This window comes from Phalacrocorax carbo, chromosome 6, assembly GCF_963921805.1.
Source record: "Phalacrocorax carbo chromosome 6, bPhaCar2.1, whole genome shotgun sequence".
Lineage (NCBI taxonomy): Eukaryota > Metazoa > Chordata > Aves > Suliformes > Phalacrocoracidae > Phalacrocorax > Phalacrocorax carbo.
Genome location: NC_087518.1, coordinates 9,823,681 through 9,839,326, shown reverse-complemented (window position 1 = coordinate 9,839,326; position 15,646 = coordinate 9,823,681). Strand labels below are relative to the sequence as shown.

The following is a 15,646-nucleotide window of genomic DNA, read 5'->3' as shown; positions in this document are numbered from 1 at the left end:
CCCATATGTTGATGAACGCAGCATAAAAATATTACCTGTTCAAACAGGAGGAAAAAAAAGATAAAAGTTTTCTTTTATTCACTGTTCCATGCAAACCAGAGATGCTGATCCTATTCCTTTCACCATGACAGCGCCCACCATGTTTAACAGTAAATATTGCAAGATTTGCAGAACACCCATCAATCTGGTTTAACTGCACTGTATTATAATGTCCCTTTACAATCTCTTTATACAGTGGCAGTTATTTTAATCACACTGCAGTACTTCAGTCATTGGGAAAGAATCAGCTGTCCTATCTAATGTACACGCTCTCCAGTCACATGGCACCAGTCCGGCAGAGCAGCACGCTGCTAATGCAGTTTGCTCTGTTTGGATAGTTAAAGATACGTCTCCAGGCCAATTTGTACCTGTGTATTGTTGATAGACAGTGTGCCGCAGGCAAAGAGATACTGCAGGAAATGGATTCTCATTTAACCGTGTTTAATTTTGTTCTCTGGATCTCCATCATACATCTTTCCATTTCTCTGCCCACCCAAATTGCTAATATGAAACAAAGCTACTTCCGTCACTACGGCTCCTAAACTGATGTGTGATGATGCAATGATTGATTTGCCACTCCAGGAAAAGTGGGTCATTGTACACGCTGTACCACAGCGTGCTGAACCGAGCTGCCTGTGCCGACATCGGGGTTTTACAGATTTGTTTTTAGGAGTTCAGACCTGAGGGGACTACTGTGAATATCCAGCCTGCACACTTCTGTGTTTTGATGGGAGCACTGCTGTTCTAAAATCTTCCATAGCAGCTTATAGGGGCCTGAAGTAATCTGTGCTCCTCAGGAGACAGCATTCTCCTTATGTATTTTATATCTTGCTTGCATATTTGCTCTGAGGATGGAAAATGTAGAATTCCTCCAATTCCAGGATATGGGGGCAGTTTCAGATATGTCATTTGCCAGGACAGGAAGCTCTGATCTAATGTAAAAATAGATTTTAAATACAAAATGGTGTCATTAACAGCTTTTGCAAAGGATTTTGAATCAGTGAGAAAAATACTGCGCAAACTGCTCTTTGAAAAAACCCATCACTTTTGTTCTTTTTTTGTGATATTGCAATAGTGTTTAATAACTTTTCTCATGTAATGAGACCTGTTGAAACTCACTTTAAGATTGCCTCTTACAATACCAGGGAGCCATCATTTGAAGAGGCAAGTCTCAGTACTGGAGGAGAACCTGCCGACCTATCTGTTGCGTTAGATCAGTAACGTTAGAAATCGACTGCTGAAAGGGGAATATTTTGCAGGTTTGTCTGAAGCAGCCCAATAAGTAACTGAGCACAGATGTCACTGCAGAATGCAAAAGGTCAAGGCAGGTGGGGATTTGTTTTTTGTTTTTCATAGGAACAAAAAATTCAGGGAAATTTAGCTCATAAAATTTTATCTCTGATTTTATGAGAGTTGAAACCAACCTCCAAACCCCACCTGTTTTGGGAAATGATTTAATGAACAATAAGTTGGATAAGAACTTTCTCCAGGGCCTATAAATTTTTTGCTTTGTTTTAGATAAAACCTTATGCAAGCACCTTCTCTTTGCACAGCCCAAAGGGTGGTGCCCTCGAGGGCAGAGAACATCTAATCAGGTCCTTAAATCCTTACACGGGTAAAATCCCTATTGGGATAAACAGTTTTGCCTAGTAAGGACTGCACTTTTAACTTCCAACTGTAATTTTTGGCAGGCGCAACCTGGGATGTGGAGAGAAAGTCAAAGGAAAGCCTATGAAAACGCAATGCCTCCTTAATTAGGGGCCCTTTGGCTGCAGCATAATCCACTGATTTGGCACCCTGTGTGGATGGACACAAAGCCACAGCCTCTTACAGAAAAGTCAAAGAGCAGCAGTGGTAAGTACCCAAGCCCCGGGGGCTCTGCTCTAGTGATTCCCAAGTTGAGGCAGGGGGCAGAGAAAATCACTGCCATTCCACGGAATAAATATGACTTCTGGATTTTCCTACTCTGTTTCTCCTCCTGCCGCCCATCTCCTCTCCCCTGGAAACACCACAGATGTGGAAGGTTTGCAGGTAAGCAGAGAGGAGACGGTCACAGCAAATGACAGAGCCAGCGCTGAGCGCAGCACGCACTGATAAACCCTCGCCAAACCCTTTCCCTTCTGAAACAGAATCTCCGTAATGGAAATAATTACCAGCGAAACAGACAAAAACTACTTCTGAATGAAATTTAAGCTTCAGCAGACCACAGCACCGCCAGGAAATGCCAAGTACAAGCAACCATCCCTTCATCCTGAATTCACACCATTTTCTGTTTCTGTTTCCTGTGCAAAGTTATCAGTTGCTCAGAAACTACTGGAGGGGGGTGGGCTGTGGATGCAGATTTGGATGCGGAGTGCCTTGGGACAGGCTTCACCTGACTCTGTAAAAAAATCAGACAACTACCTCATTTTGAGGGGTCTCTCTGGAAATACGTAGTATAATGCACAATACTGGGGGGAAAACTAGCAGTTTTGGGGGGACTTTGGCAATATCCATATTACTGGGGCGAAAAAAAAATATGTGATGGGGGGGTGAGGGGCAGACGGGGTCTCTGGCAATACCCAATGGAATTGGGGGGTAAAAAAAGCTGTACGATTTTGTGGGGGATCTCTGTCAATCCCCAAAATGATACCTAGTATTGGGGGGGGGCAGAAATAAGCCGCACGACTTTGGTCAGAATTTCTGGCGATACCCAGCACAGCATTAGGCAAAAAAAAAAAAGAAAAAGAAAAAGAAAAAAAAAAAGCGATATGATTTTGTGGGGGGGCTTCGGCACCAGCCAGCGCGACACACGAGGCGCAGGGGGACAGAGAACTACGTGATTTGGGGCGGGGGGGGGGGGGGGGCGACACACGGACGGACGGACACACTGATGCACCCAAGCGTGGGGGACACACGGACACCCAACGCCGAGCCCCGGCCCCCTGCAGCGCGCGCCGGGGGCGGCACAACGCCGCCGAGTAACTTCGAGCAGACACGACGCGGGGAAGGGGGCGAGATCCGGCACCACGAGTCGCCCCGGCTCCGTGACGCGCTGCCCCCCGACCCCGCCGGTGCCGGCACCACCACCGCCCCCCCCCCCAAAAAAAACCAACAACCCCCCACACACCGCAGGCAAAGGGGCGGAGAGAGCGCGGTGGGGGCCCAGGGCAGCGGTGCGGGGGCGCGCTCGTGTGCGCGCCCCCGCCCCGCCGCCGCGGCCGCTTTAAGGGCGGCGGGGGCGCGCCGCCGAGGCGCCCCGGCGGCGCGCCCCCGCCTCGCCTCGCCTCCTCGCCTCGCCGCCGCGCCGCGCTCCCTCTTCCCTCGCCCCGCTTTAAAGTCTCCGCCAGGATCCGGGCTCGCCCGCCACTTCCTGTACGGCAGGATGGAGCGCGCCGGGGCCCCGGCTGACCGCCGCCCGCCCGCCCGTGCGCGGAGGCGGCTCTGAGCGCCCCGTCCGCGGCATGCCGCCCGCCGCGCCGCCGCTGCCCGCCTGAGCCCCGCCGCAGCCCCGCCGCGCCGCGCCGCGCGGGGGTCCCCGCCTGAGCCCCGCCGCCTCCGTCCTCCCCTGCCCCGCGCTCGGGGGATCCCCCGCCCCCCACCCCCCGTTGCGGAGGCGAGCAGGAGCCCCCCGCTTTCTCCCGCAGGAAGAGGGGTGCGGGGAGAAACTTATTTTCAACAAGTTTGGGTTTTTTTCTTTTTTTCCCTCCCCCCACCCCCAGCGCGTTAATCATTTCAGCCCCTCTCCCCTTTCGATGTGCGGCTCTGGACATGCGGAGGCTACTGCAACCGTGTTGGTGGATCTTTTTCTTGAAAATCACCAGCTCCGTGCTCCATGATGTGGTGTGCTTCCCCGGTGAGTGCGTGCGCGCGGCGGGCTGGGGAAGGGGGGGGGGGGGGGGCTTCCCCCGGTGCCTCCGCCACACGTGTCCGCGACCCCCCGGCGGGTCACCCCCGCGAGTGCGGAGGATACGCCAGGGATCGGGGGGTGGGGGGTGTCACTTTGCACGGGTGACCCCAACGGTGGGTTTTCCCCGGCCCCCGCAGCACCCTCCCGGCTGCGGGCAGCGCTGCCCGCGAGTGGGGCCGTGCGTGGGCTCGGCTCCGCGCTCCCGGCGCGGTGTCCCCTCTCCCCGGTGCGGGCGGCGGGGGGGTGGGTGTCCCTCTCTGCTGCCCTTCCGTCGCGGGGCTGCGTGGGGGCCCCCTTTGTGCTGCGGGACCGCCGCCCCGCAGGGAGCGGGACTCCGCGCCCCGATCCCTTGTTGCAACCCCCGACTAAAACTTAGTTGCGCGCGGGTCCCTGCCCTTCCCGCCCCACTCGTGTCCGCGGTGGGTGTCTCGCCCTGTCGGCGCGCTGACCTTGGCAGGGCGGAGGAGGGGGGTGGGGGGCCGCGGGGCTGCGCGCCCGTTCCGCACCCGGCTCTGTGCAACTACCACCCCGCACCCGTGGGAGCGGGGCTGCGCGGGCGAGGGGCGCCCCGCGCCTACCGTGCTTTCCACCCCGCGCACCCTCCCCCCCCGCCCCCCCCCCCCCCGCACCCCACGGCTTGTGTCTTTGCACCGCCCCTCGCCCCCCCACCGAAATGCAGCGGCCGGGTGGTCGCTCGCCCCGCTCCGCGCCCCGCTCCGCGCCCCGCGTGTCCCCCCAACCCCACGCGGGAGCGCCCCCGGCCCGGGGGGAACTTGCAGAGCCCGCGCGGGGCTCCGGCTCCCGCCGCCTCCGCAGTGCCCCCGGCCCGCCGCCAGTGGCGCTGTGGCGCCGCCGGCGCCCCCGCGGGGCCGCGCGCCCCCCCTCCGCCCCCCGCCGCGCGCCCCTCCGCGGGCGCGCAGCGCGGCCCCGCCCCGCCCGCGCGCAGCCCCCCCGGCCAGCCCTGACCGTTCTTTTTGCCCAGTTGCCGCGCCCGCGCCGCAGCTGCGGCCGGGGGATCCTCCCGGAAACGGCTGCGCGGCCCCGCGCGCCCCAGAAGTGCGCCGTTTGTTTGTTTCCCCGCTGGGCTTCCCCCCCCTCCTGGCAGTGATGGGGCGTGCGGGGGGGTGACTCGGGGGTGAGTGTGTGGTGTGAGGGGCCGTGGGCAGGGCGAGACCCCCCACGTACGATCCTCTGCCCTGCGAGTCCTCCGGTCCCTTCTGTGGGCTCCTGATGCGGCCCGGGTCGTCGGCCGCGTCCAGGTGTGCAAGTGAGAAAAGACAGCAGCAAAATCTGGAACTTGTGTTTCGTGGTTTTGGGGTTTTTTTGGGGGGGGGGTTAATTTTTTTTTTCCTAAAATACACTTTTTTTCTAACCCCCAACACAGAGATAAGCGGATAGACCCATCATATCCCAGTCCTTCCAGCAGCTTCTCACATGGTAAAATGATTTGAAGCAAAAAGAAAATAAGTTGGAGAGAGGGTTAATGCCTCTGCAGCTCTTGAAGAAACATTTATCTTCTTTATATTGATTTCTTCTCAATTTCAGCCCTCAGAGTGAAGCCTTTCTCTCTGGTTCTGATATATATTGTGCAGTAATTACATCTAGAAGGCAGGCTCCAGGAATGCTTCAGGAAAACAAGCTGTGATGTAGGTTTAATATGACAGGATTGTACGACTTGCTGATTTAGATCAGTGGTGTTTGAACCAGATAATATTTGCGTTATCGTTTGAATATAAAGATGAATGCGAGCAGAGAGTGGTAGTAGGTCTATGGACATTTGCTGTGCGTAGGTAAACTCTTTAAGGCTAGAAGCGGTAAAACAGCTGTGTAATACTTAGGAATGTTTCAGGGCTGTTCATTGCTAAAGGTTTGCTTGGAAAGCAAACTATTTTCCAGAAGGGCTTTTATGCATTCAGTTTTCATACAGAGCTACCATGTTAGACCTCAGCGACTTGCTTACTCTTTTATGCCTTCTTCTGAAAAGCAGTAATATCTGGCGTGCGTGCGTGCAAGGGGGTGGTAAGCGAAACATCGTGATAAACAGGGACGCTCCAGACTCTGATCCGGTACATCAGAGATGCCCGAGGCAGGAAAGCTGCAGGGAGGATCTCAGTGGACTATAACAGGACATTGGTGCTGAAAACATCCAATGGCAAATCATCGGAATTTGTGTTGGCGGGGAATCCCAGCCAGATATTAACCGTTTAGTATCTACCACAAACGTTTCAGTGTCTTTTTATAGCATTTCCTAGAGAGGGGATTAGAGAATTAAGGTATCTATTTTATGTGTTCATTTACAAGCGTATTTGTTCACCCCGCTTCATATCTAACTCTCTTTAAATGAGAGGTCACTATTTGTTCTCCCCTGCAAATCGCTTTACTTTGTGAGGAAAAATAAAGGCTATTTTTTTTTCTTTGTTCAGCAACGATAAATGAACCATGTAGAAAATAAGTCTTTGCAGTATTCCTTTGTTAGGAGGATTATAATAGGTTTTCACCTATTTTTGTTGCTGTTCCTTTGGTTGCAATAAGAGGAGGGAGTCATTCTTGCACAAAAAATATGTGGGTAAGGTTTTGCTCTTTCTGAAGTGTTAAGTTTAGTGCATTTCTCTGTGGGCTTGTCACTGGTAATTCCATTGCTTAATAAATCAAACTAAGACAAGGTAAGAGAGGTTGTTTCCATGGGGTCTGTTTGCTCATTAATCTAAATTCACAGTACCAAAAATCAGTAAGGCATAAATGTTAACATTACTGTGATATCCTTACTATGTAGTTTCTCAGTGCTTTGCCGAGAGAGGATAAGTGATGGTGGTGGTTTTTTTTTTTGGTAAAGGAAAAAAGTACACATTTGTGTAGTCCTTAGCTGTTGCTGTGACAATCCTGTCATCTAAGGAGTGACAATTGTTAGCATTTTCTTAGGCTAGATGCATAAATGAAAGTAATTTTCTTAAATCTAGATTGGCTCTGGTAATGGATGAAATTGTTGCTGACCTGGTAACTGTCTGTAAATGGGCTTCGGATTTTGAGTCTTCATAGTTCGGAGTTGAGAGTTAATTTTGCATGTAACTGTCTTCTGCTTGGAGGAAAAAATATACTAGGAGCTTTTCCGTATGAACTAATCAAGTGCTACTTCAGATATTTTTAAAGGTACAGCGGAGACTGGCTTTGTTTATTGAAGGTTTTAGAGGAAGGTGCGTTGTGCACATAGAGAAATACGGAATGTACAGGAGAGGGCCCTCCAAGACTTTATTTAGTCCTGTGGCTTTTGTGAAGATGACACTTCCTACATTTTAATTATCCCTTATTTTCAGTGCCTTTTTAAAATATGCTTTACGTTATGGGAAGTTGCTAATGGAGTCCTTGCAGATAAAGAATGTCAAGTGAGCCTTCCCAGGCTGTAAGAGCTGAGCTTGCTGGTGTGCTTCTAGGGGGGAAGCTCGAGGGAGAGCTTTGCTGTCCATTAGCAGGTTTACATGAGCTGATTTGCGGTTAACAGATCCAGGACACAGCTTTCAAAAGTCTTCAAGTGGTCACAGGAGCTGTCGGCACTAGCAGCCAGAGTAAGAGGCTTCCTAAGTTGGGGAGGGAGGAGGAAGCATCACAGAAGGAAGGGTATATCCAAAAAAGAAAGGAACACAGTCTGAGGGTAGCTGGAATTCCCTCAGTCATACTGGGGTGTTTGCAACATCTAAGAAGCCTGTAGTCAGGCTGGGGACATTGATCTGCTTGGAAGAGTGGGGAGGATTTTTGTCTGTGTATGTGAGTTAGGGTTTCTATTACTGCTCTCTCATCCCCCATGTCCTCTCCGTTCTGTCTAGGAAATGGGAATGAAAGGGGTTTTGATCCTGTTCAGAAAATGGATGTCTTGGTCAGAGCAACGAGGAACTTGGAGTCTAGCACAGAGATGTTGTGGTGTTCACCTGTCCCTCCCGCATCCGTGCTGGGAACCTCTAAGGAACAAATAGGTCCTGCTTGGTACCATAAAAATCACTGTAAAACACCTCTTGAGTTCAGGAGGGTGATGGTTTCGCTCCCAGTTTCTGGGTCTTAGCAGGGACAAGTGATGTCTGAAATTAGGTACATGCACCCAGTTAAAGCTCTACTCTTGTCACGTTGTGCAAGTTTAATAGTTGGGGTTTGTTTCCAATGGCAGAAAAGACAGATAACAGTGAGGACTCTATCCATCTTATGATCAGTGCTCAAGGACTTAACATACTCAGAATTTTCTGAAATAAAATATTTTTAACATTGACTCTAATTTCGATGTTCAAGTTTCCTGGTTAAATTAAAGAAACGACTTCAAACTATTAATCTCAACTGTCCTTGGAAAAAATGCTAATCATTTGGTTGCTGCTTTTTAGCAGCCAAATGAACGTGTGGCGTGATGTGCTCTGAAGCCTAAGGATATAGTAATAACACTGTACTTCAGCTAATATATAACTTTAATCTGAGAAATTACAGAAAAAATTAGGCTAATTTCTGTTTTCCTAGGTTACTGCACTCCCATTTTTAAAGATCAGAGTTGCTCCTGTGCGTTGACAAAATTGTAATTACTTGTATTTACATGCCATACTACTTAGAGTTTAATTCTAAAAAAACCCGATTTTTAAGTATTTTGGAAAGTGGAATCTCATCAGTAGAGACAAGTGTTCCTAGAAGATGTGGAGTCATCTAAGGATGCAGATATGCACCAAACGGGTTAATTCATGGTTTTATATATCACTTCTGGGGACTGCTCGCTGTGTTAGGTCCCTAAATATCGTTACAATTTTTTCCCTTCTTCATGAGGTAAACTTCTGACAATGTTTTTTCCAAGTGAAAATTATGGACCTGCATCTTCTTGTACCAGGTTGATGGGAATGTGACTCTCTCAATTGCCAGAGTTCCTCCCAGGAAGAACTGGCCTGTATCAGCTTTGTAGAGACACGCAGGGGTTGGAAGCAAAGCAGAGAAGGAAGATGTAAATTAATGCACACTCCTTATACTAAGCAGAGGAGCCTGGGGCATGGCCAACTGGAGATGCCTGACTAGAGAATAACTTTTGATGAAAGCAGCTAGTTTTTACATTTAAGTGTAAATAATCCTTTAGAGAGAAAAAAAATCACAGAAAAATGATCCTTGGTTGCTGTTTACTTTTCCATTACTCAGTATCCTGTGGTAGTGCTGATGATCATGTTATCCATGCTGCAGGCTACAGATACCCATCCACATTACTTACCCCAGGGCAAGTCAAACTGGTTTCTTTCGTTTAATGCTGCAAACACGTGGTACAGATCTCTGAAGTGATGTTGCCCTGCTTCAGTGAGGACAGGCGTGCTCTTAGATGAATCAGGGCTACTATGATCCTGTCTTCAAATGATTGCCTTTCAGTGTACCGTCATCTTGTCGAGGTACAGCTGCCGGGACGCAGTGGATTCCTGGTTTATGCCTTGAGCTGTCACACATTTGTAGCCTAAGCAGAGGCCCTTCCCGCCTAGGAAGTGAACAGATGAATGAGGGTGCAGATTGCAAGCACAGCAGCGAAGATACTGTGATACTCCATGGGTGTTGCTGTTCTTGTTTCATTTTAACTTTTCTCTGATTGCTAGCAGTATTAATGAGAAGCTGAAGGAGACAGTAGTGGCGATTAAACTCCCCAGCTGACTGGAAGAGGAGGGAGGACACAGGGCAGCAAGGAAACTAAGACATTCGTGATATCACTGTATGATACGCTTTTATTACACTGAACAGGTTCACCTTATGGCAGTTTGAATTAGTCTTCCAGTGAACTATGGTTAAAGTAAAATCAGTTAGTACATGGCCTTGTTTTTTAATGTGGTTTTATTATGCATCTCTAAGTTAGCTTGGGAGTTGAAGTACTAGCATTCTTAATTATCAAGTCATTTGAATAATGATGAACCATTTTCTAGAACTTAAAACTTGACCGCATCGTCCACCTGCCAGCGGTACTGACACATAAAATCTGAATTGACGTGGGTGTTGCAGTTTTCCTATGCATAAATGCTGCAATGATGCCTGAATATGTTTATCCTGTGCCAGTGCCTGCTTTGAGGGACTCTGCATTCATAGCGTGGAGGCCTTTCTAAAGAAAATCTAGGTGTTTTGAGACTTGGATGCTTAGCTTAGGAAAGCTGTTTTGAAAAATCCTTTTCTCTGCTTGCAGATAGGTAATGAATGAGACCTTGAGCCCTGAAGAGCTGCATTGGTATTTAGGAGCAAAATGTGGGATGTTATTTGGTCTTGTGGCAGCTGTTCTGTTCTCTTTTTTTTTTTTTTTTGAAATAAAATGTGCCTGTCTCCCTGACAGAGTGCTGTTAAAGTTCTTCTGTTGGGAGTCTGTTTATTCTGCTGACAGTAAAGGAAAGCTATCTGATAACTCCTTGCAGGCAAAGCGGGCAGTTGCTCAGTTTCCCACACTTCACTCTTTCCATCTTCTGTCCTTACAGGAGGCTTGTAAGAGACACATAAAACGCTATAGTACTTGCTTTAATCAAAGCAGTGCCATGCCCTTTCCTTACTCCTATAAAAGCATCACGGTTTGGATTATTGTTTTTTAGCTGTCTGAAGTCTTAGACCCAGAGTTCAGTCCAGTTTGTCAGACTGGTTGAAAAGCAGTGTTAGTGGTCCCAGGGTGGAAGAGGGCTTTACTGTAACAAGTGGTGAACACTGAATAAGCAGGATATGAAGGTGGAATCGCTTGTGCCAGTGTACTGGATAAGCCATTTTTCTACTGCAGAGGTAAACAGAAACAGGTCTGTCCTGACCCTTGCTGATCAGTAAGTTCTTGTTTCATTTTTCCTTTTCTCTGATTGCTAGCAGTATTAACAGTAAGCAAGTTACTTTCTTTGGGCCTCATTCCATGTCTTTAAAACAAGGATGTCTGAAGTAACCCCTGCATCACTGTGGACCAGTGCCTGCCTTTGTGCCTTTGTGTCAGTTTGGTGTGCTTAGAAATGATGTTAAATATCTTTTTTCTAACTTCTCCCTCCCCTTCTGGATTTTAAAATAACTAATTTTATTTCTTAGGAAGTAGTGAAGTTAGTGATACATATTTCAAAATAATTAAATCTTGGCTAAGAGTTTTTTAGAGCAAGTGTAGTGATTCCCCTCCATGGATGTATGTCTATATAAGCCTCAGTTTGGTGGGCCTCAGTATAAGGCTGTTGTGTCTGTCTGTCCCCCCCTACATCCCCAGAAACTCCAAGTTGAGACAATAAAGATACCTCGTAGCTTTCAAATAATTAAGTACAGATCTACGTTGCTATCACAAGTGAGTTTAGGGATTAAATTTTCAATAGACTTTCATTGGTATTTTGATTCCTAAGGTGCTTTCAGGCTTCTGGAGATTATGGTATAGATTTACTGCAGTCAAAGTAGAAATGAGTGTTTGTGCAGCATGACTGTCTCTAAAATATTGCATCCATTTGGTAGGTAGGCAGAGAGGACCAGTTGGATGTTTCTTCTTGTTGGCCTTCATGCTACTTGTAACTTGTTTACTTATTATTCTGTAGTGCAGTAGCTTGTGTATTTTGTATTTAAATCATACTTAAAATACAACTAAAATTTGCCTGTTGACAGTAGTTGCATCATATTTTAATTGGTGAGAATTGCTAATGGAGTGTTCAGGTTCTAAAATTAGTTGTTTATTTTTCCTTTCTTCTTTGCCCAAGGGTTTTGCATCAGATTATATGGCTTCGGTATAACGGTTTGTGTTCCAAAGTGACACCTTTGTGCAGTTTTAGATATTTAAGTAAGCGTTAAAAGTATGGGCTCAGTCACAACAGTTTCAGAAACTGTGACTTTTAAAATTTCTTACTACATTGTTTATGCATTGCAAAGTGATTCTCTTCTGTTTACTGTGAATTAATTCATTGTTACCTTTGTAAACCTGGGGTGCAAAATGTAAAGTTTACAATGTTTTATCTTGGTATAATGGCAGGCCCTCAGCTGCTAGGAATTGTCATGGCACGACTGATGCTACTGTTTCTGTGGCAGCTTTCATCAGGTGAGGTTTTGAACCATACCCCTCATCATGACATCATTCTGAAAAATGACTGTGCATTTTCTCTTCACTATTTCCATAGGCTGGCTTTGTGTCAAAGGTGCACAGTTTTGATACTGCCTTTATGCTTCTTGGAGGGTTTTTAATTTGCTGTGTGGTGAAATGTAAAACCACCTCATTGTATGACTCTGCTTGCTGTGAAGCAGAGGTGTCCAGTCTTTCTGTTAAAATTCTGGCTTTCTGGAGGGACACTTGTCATGTGTGTTGGTCCTTGGAATTGTTGTGTTGGGTTGTACCTGTTTTTTTGACTAAAGCTGTGGCAAAGAAATTTGTGAGGCTTTCTGTCCACAGCTGCTGTTTTTTTAAAATCAGTTATTTGTTTGATGCCCGTTTTGAAGTGATTCCCAACTTCTTACTTGAGTAAAGTAGTTACCAAAATAAAGCACAAAAAAAGTGCTTGTTTGCAGTTTGAGCTTCACAGCTACAGTGAATAATTCAAATATATAGCCAGTTTATCATCTTGTATCTGTTTCACTTTTCTCTACTAGTTTAGAGCCCTCTGATATTTTGTTACCATGAAAGTAGTTACACATGACAATAAAACCATGTCACAATGTCCTGATTAACTCAGTGACCTGAACTCTGCAAGCCTTTTGCTATCATTTTATCCAGTCCTTGAATATTTTTGTAGTAATCTTTTTTGTCTCTTTTCCAGTTTTTTTTCAACCTGCTTTTAGAAAGGTGCACACCAGATCTGAAAACTGATCTTGTTCGTATCATATATGTGCAATGCTATTGCTCTTTCTATTTGTCCAAGGATTTTCAGTGGCCTATTTTTCTGCCACAGCAAGAAAGCTCGTGTTGATTGTTTGCTTAGTATGACTTCTAGATCATTATTGGAGTCAGTGCTGAACAAAATAGTCGTCTGCTCAGTGGATGTAGCCTGGATCACTAATTCTCAGGGTTTTAAACTTTATTAAAATAAACTCTGAGTGGAGTTTTTTTGATGTGACTTGAATACAGCTATAATGGCAATTTTAGCAACAGGAAGAAAGGCAGGCCTCTTTGACTTAAGTCCTCTGCAATCTTAGTGTTTTTGATGCATCCTTTGTTCTGTTTTTGTTTGTTTACTTTTGTAGCCCAACAGTTTTTAAGGGAGTAGCAGTCAGTACATCCCGTAAGCGACCAGGTGCCTGTTGTAAAGTTACTTAAAATGGGTATCTTAGGGTTTGGCTTCTGTTCAGCATCGTAAACTGAAAGGTTCACACAGCTTCAGGACATGACTGTGACCTTCTGGTCACCCTTGTGTGGTAACACTGATGTGGCTAACAGTTGAGCTTCATCGAAAACTTTTGGAGTGGGGATTACGATTTGGATGTAACCCCAAGGAGGTAACAGATTTTTTAGGAAGGTGTTTTTTTTTCTCCATCCATTCCCTCACCCTGTTGCTGTTACTCATGCTGCTGGTTTTGGTAGGAAGTGTTTCTTGTAGTGCCCTCCGTTTCTTCTGGTGCTGGATGCAGGTGGGGGACTAGATGCTGAGCTAGTTGCAAGAATTTAGATCTGCTCTGTTACTGTGGCCCTGTTGCCATTAAGATGGTCTCCCTTGGATGCTTTTAGCTTTCCACCTTGATTGTGTTTGTTTTGGGCAAACTTGTACCGTGCATCAAATGAGAAAAAACAATCCCTCCTCCCCAGCTAATATTATCCTGTCAGGGAAGAGACTGGTGTCTGTGAAGGTAGATGAGAAGGTGGAGACTAAACTACAGTGTCCAGTCTTCCAAGTGTGAGAGCCTTCACCAAAAGTCACTGAGAAGACCTGATCAGCTAATATTGGCTCAAATTCTGGCATGCTGAAAGGATCACAAACTTAATCGTGCTTGATCGATACTGATACTTTCCATGTGCTTTGGGAGAACAGAGTGCAGTATGAGCCAGGCAGGCCCTGGCAGCGCGTGCTGCCTGGAGAGCTGGCAGGAGTGACTGGGCAGCCTGCCAGGGAGGTTTTAACAAGCCTTTAAAATGATGGACTAGATGGCCACCACCAAAAGTCCCTTCCAGCATTGTTCTTTGCTGCACATACTCTTACCGTGCACCCCAAGCCCCTGGTTGTCCCCGCTCTGTGTCCGTGCTTGCCCTGGAGACTGGATGAGTAAAACATTTATATGCAGCTGCTGCAGCTGTTGAGAGGCTCGTGGTCAAAGAGCCTCTGCTGCGCACAGAAGGGGAGCGTGGTGCCCAATGTTATTACTTGCTAGAATGTGAAGCCTGCAGGTAATGGTAATACAAATGTATTTCAATTTGTAACCTGGCCTTCTGTATCAAGATTGGACTAGTTCTATTCTGTTGCACATGTGCATCACTTGGGGAAACATGCTGATAGTACTTAACATTTAATTGCTTCTCTTGATTTTATTTGTAAATTAGAATCTAGAGGACCTGTAAGGAAAAAAAAAACCACAACAGTAGAGCTTAATTGGACAACATTTAAGAGTAACTAAAAAAAAGGACATGTATCTTTCTAGCTCTTGGAGCTGAGACAAATGCAAACTTACTTATTGATCCATAGATATGATATCATATTTTAACTACTGTCTTAACTGGAGGTCATCTCTACGCTAGATTGCTTAAGAATCTGTCTATCTTATCACATCTTGTACTCATTTATAGTTGTTTCCATTTCTGGCTTTGTTGGAGAGACAGCTAGTGTTTCAACCTAAATTAAAATCAATAAGAAGCAATTTCATTTGTTTTTTAACTACTAGAGCAGGCTTTTTTTTGGTAAACCTCTGTATGTTCAACTAAGTCCCTTGGTTCTTTCCATCAAGATAATTGCCAGGCCTCATTAATTCCTTACTTTTGCATATGTTGAAATGGGTTTGTTTTCCAGTGTACCTAACAAAATGTCAAATATGATTTAAAAATAAACATTTATTTTAAATCATCACTGCAAAATAAATGCAGTAAAGAATACTTGGCAGTTACAAGTATTTTAAAAACATCTTGAGGGGAAGCATATGCTTAGGGGCCTTGGTGAATGCTGTTGACCCTGGAGTCTTGCACTGGCAGGGTAGCACAGGCTTCCCCTGGCACATTTGGGCACTGTTCTGCAGTGATGACTTCCAGTGGAAAAAGCAGAGTCTGGGTCTCTATGCTTTCAGTCCTTGGCTTGGATATATCTGTATCACACCAATTCACGTAAGAAGCTGTTGTCATGTTGTCAGCTGGCTTTTGCCACACAGCCAGCAGATTGCCAGCAATAAAATTTAACCTGGGTCAAATTCAACATGTAATTCAGTCTGAAGCAACATTGGTCCTACCTAGATAAGGCAATGGTGAACCGTAACATAATCTTAGAGTGAATATCAAGGTGATGCTCTGATCAAGTGTTCAAAATAAGATGTGTTGCTGCTCTGGCGAGTTGATCACAGGGTGTAGGAAACCCTCTTTAGTTTGCAGTATGGGCTGCCCAAATGGACAGAGATGGACATATTACTGTGTAATGGTTGTCCTTTATGTTTACAAAGCTTATGAAGGTTCAGTTTTTCCCTGGCAAGGCTTCCTGTCACTGATGTACGTATCCAGTTGGAAGAATTATTTTGTGTCTTAAGAAACAGCACTTCCGTAAAGAGTAGACAGGATGCTGTGGTGGAGAACCTGGCTTTTGTGTGGGGGCTTCTGGTAAAGTGTTTGCTCTACTGCTTCTGGGCAAAGTG

General features: G+C 46.4%; 1 protein-coding gene across 1 annotated transcript in view; it reads left to right on the top strand.

Annotated features, from left to right (window-relative positions):
* Positions 1–3,283: 3,283 nt before the first annotated feature.
* Positions 3,284–15,646, top strand: part of PTPRG (protein tyrosine phosphatase receptor type G) — a 420,049-nt gene continuing 407,686 nt past the window's right edge. Inside the window, exon 1 of the mRNA XM_064453587.1 lies at positions 3,284–3,874. Coding sequence (XP_064309657.1) covers positions 3,790–3,874 — 85 coding nt within the window. The 5' untranslated portion in view covers positions 3,284–3,789. The remainder of the gene's footprint in view (positions 3,875–15,646) is intronic.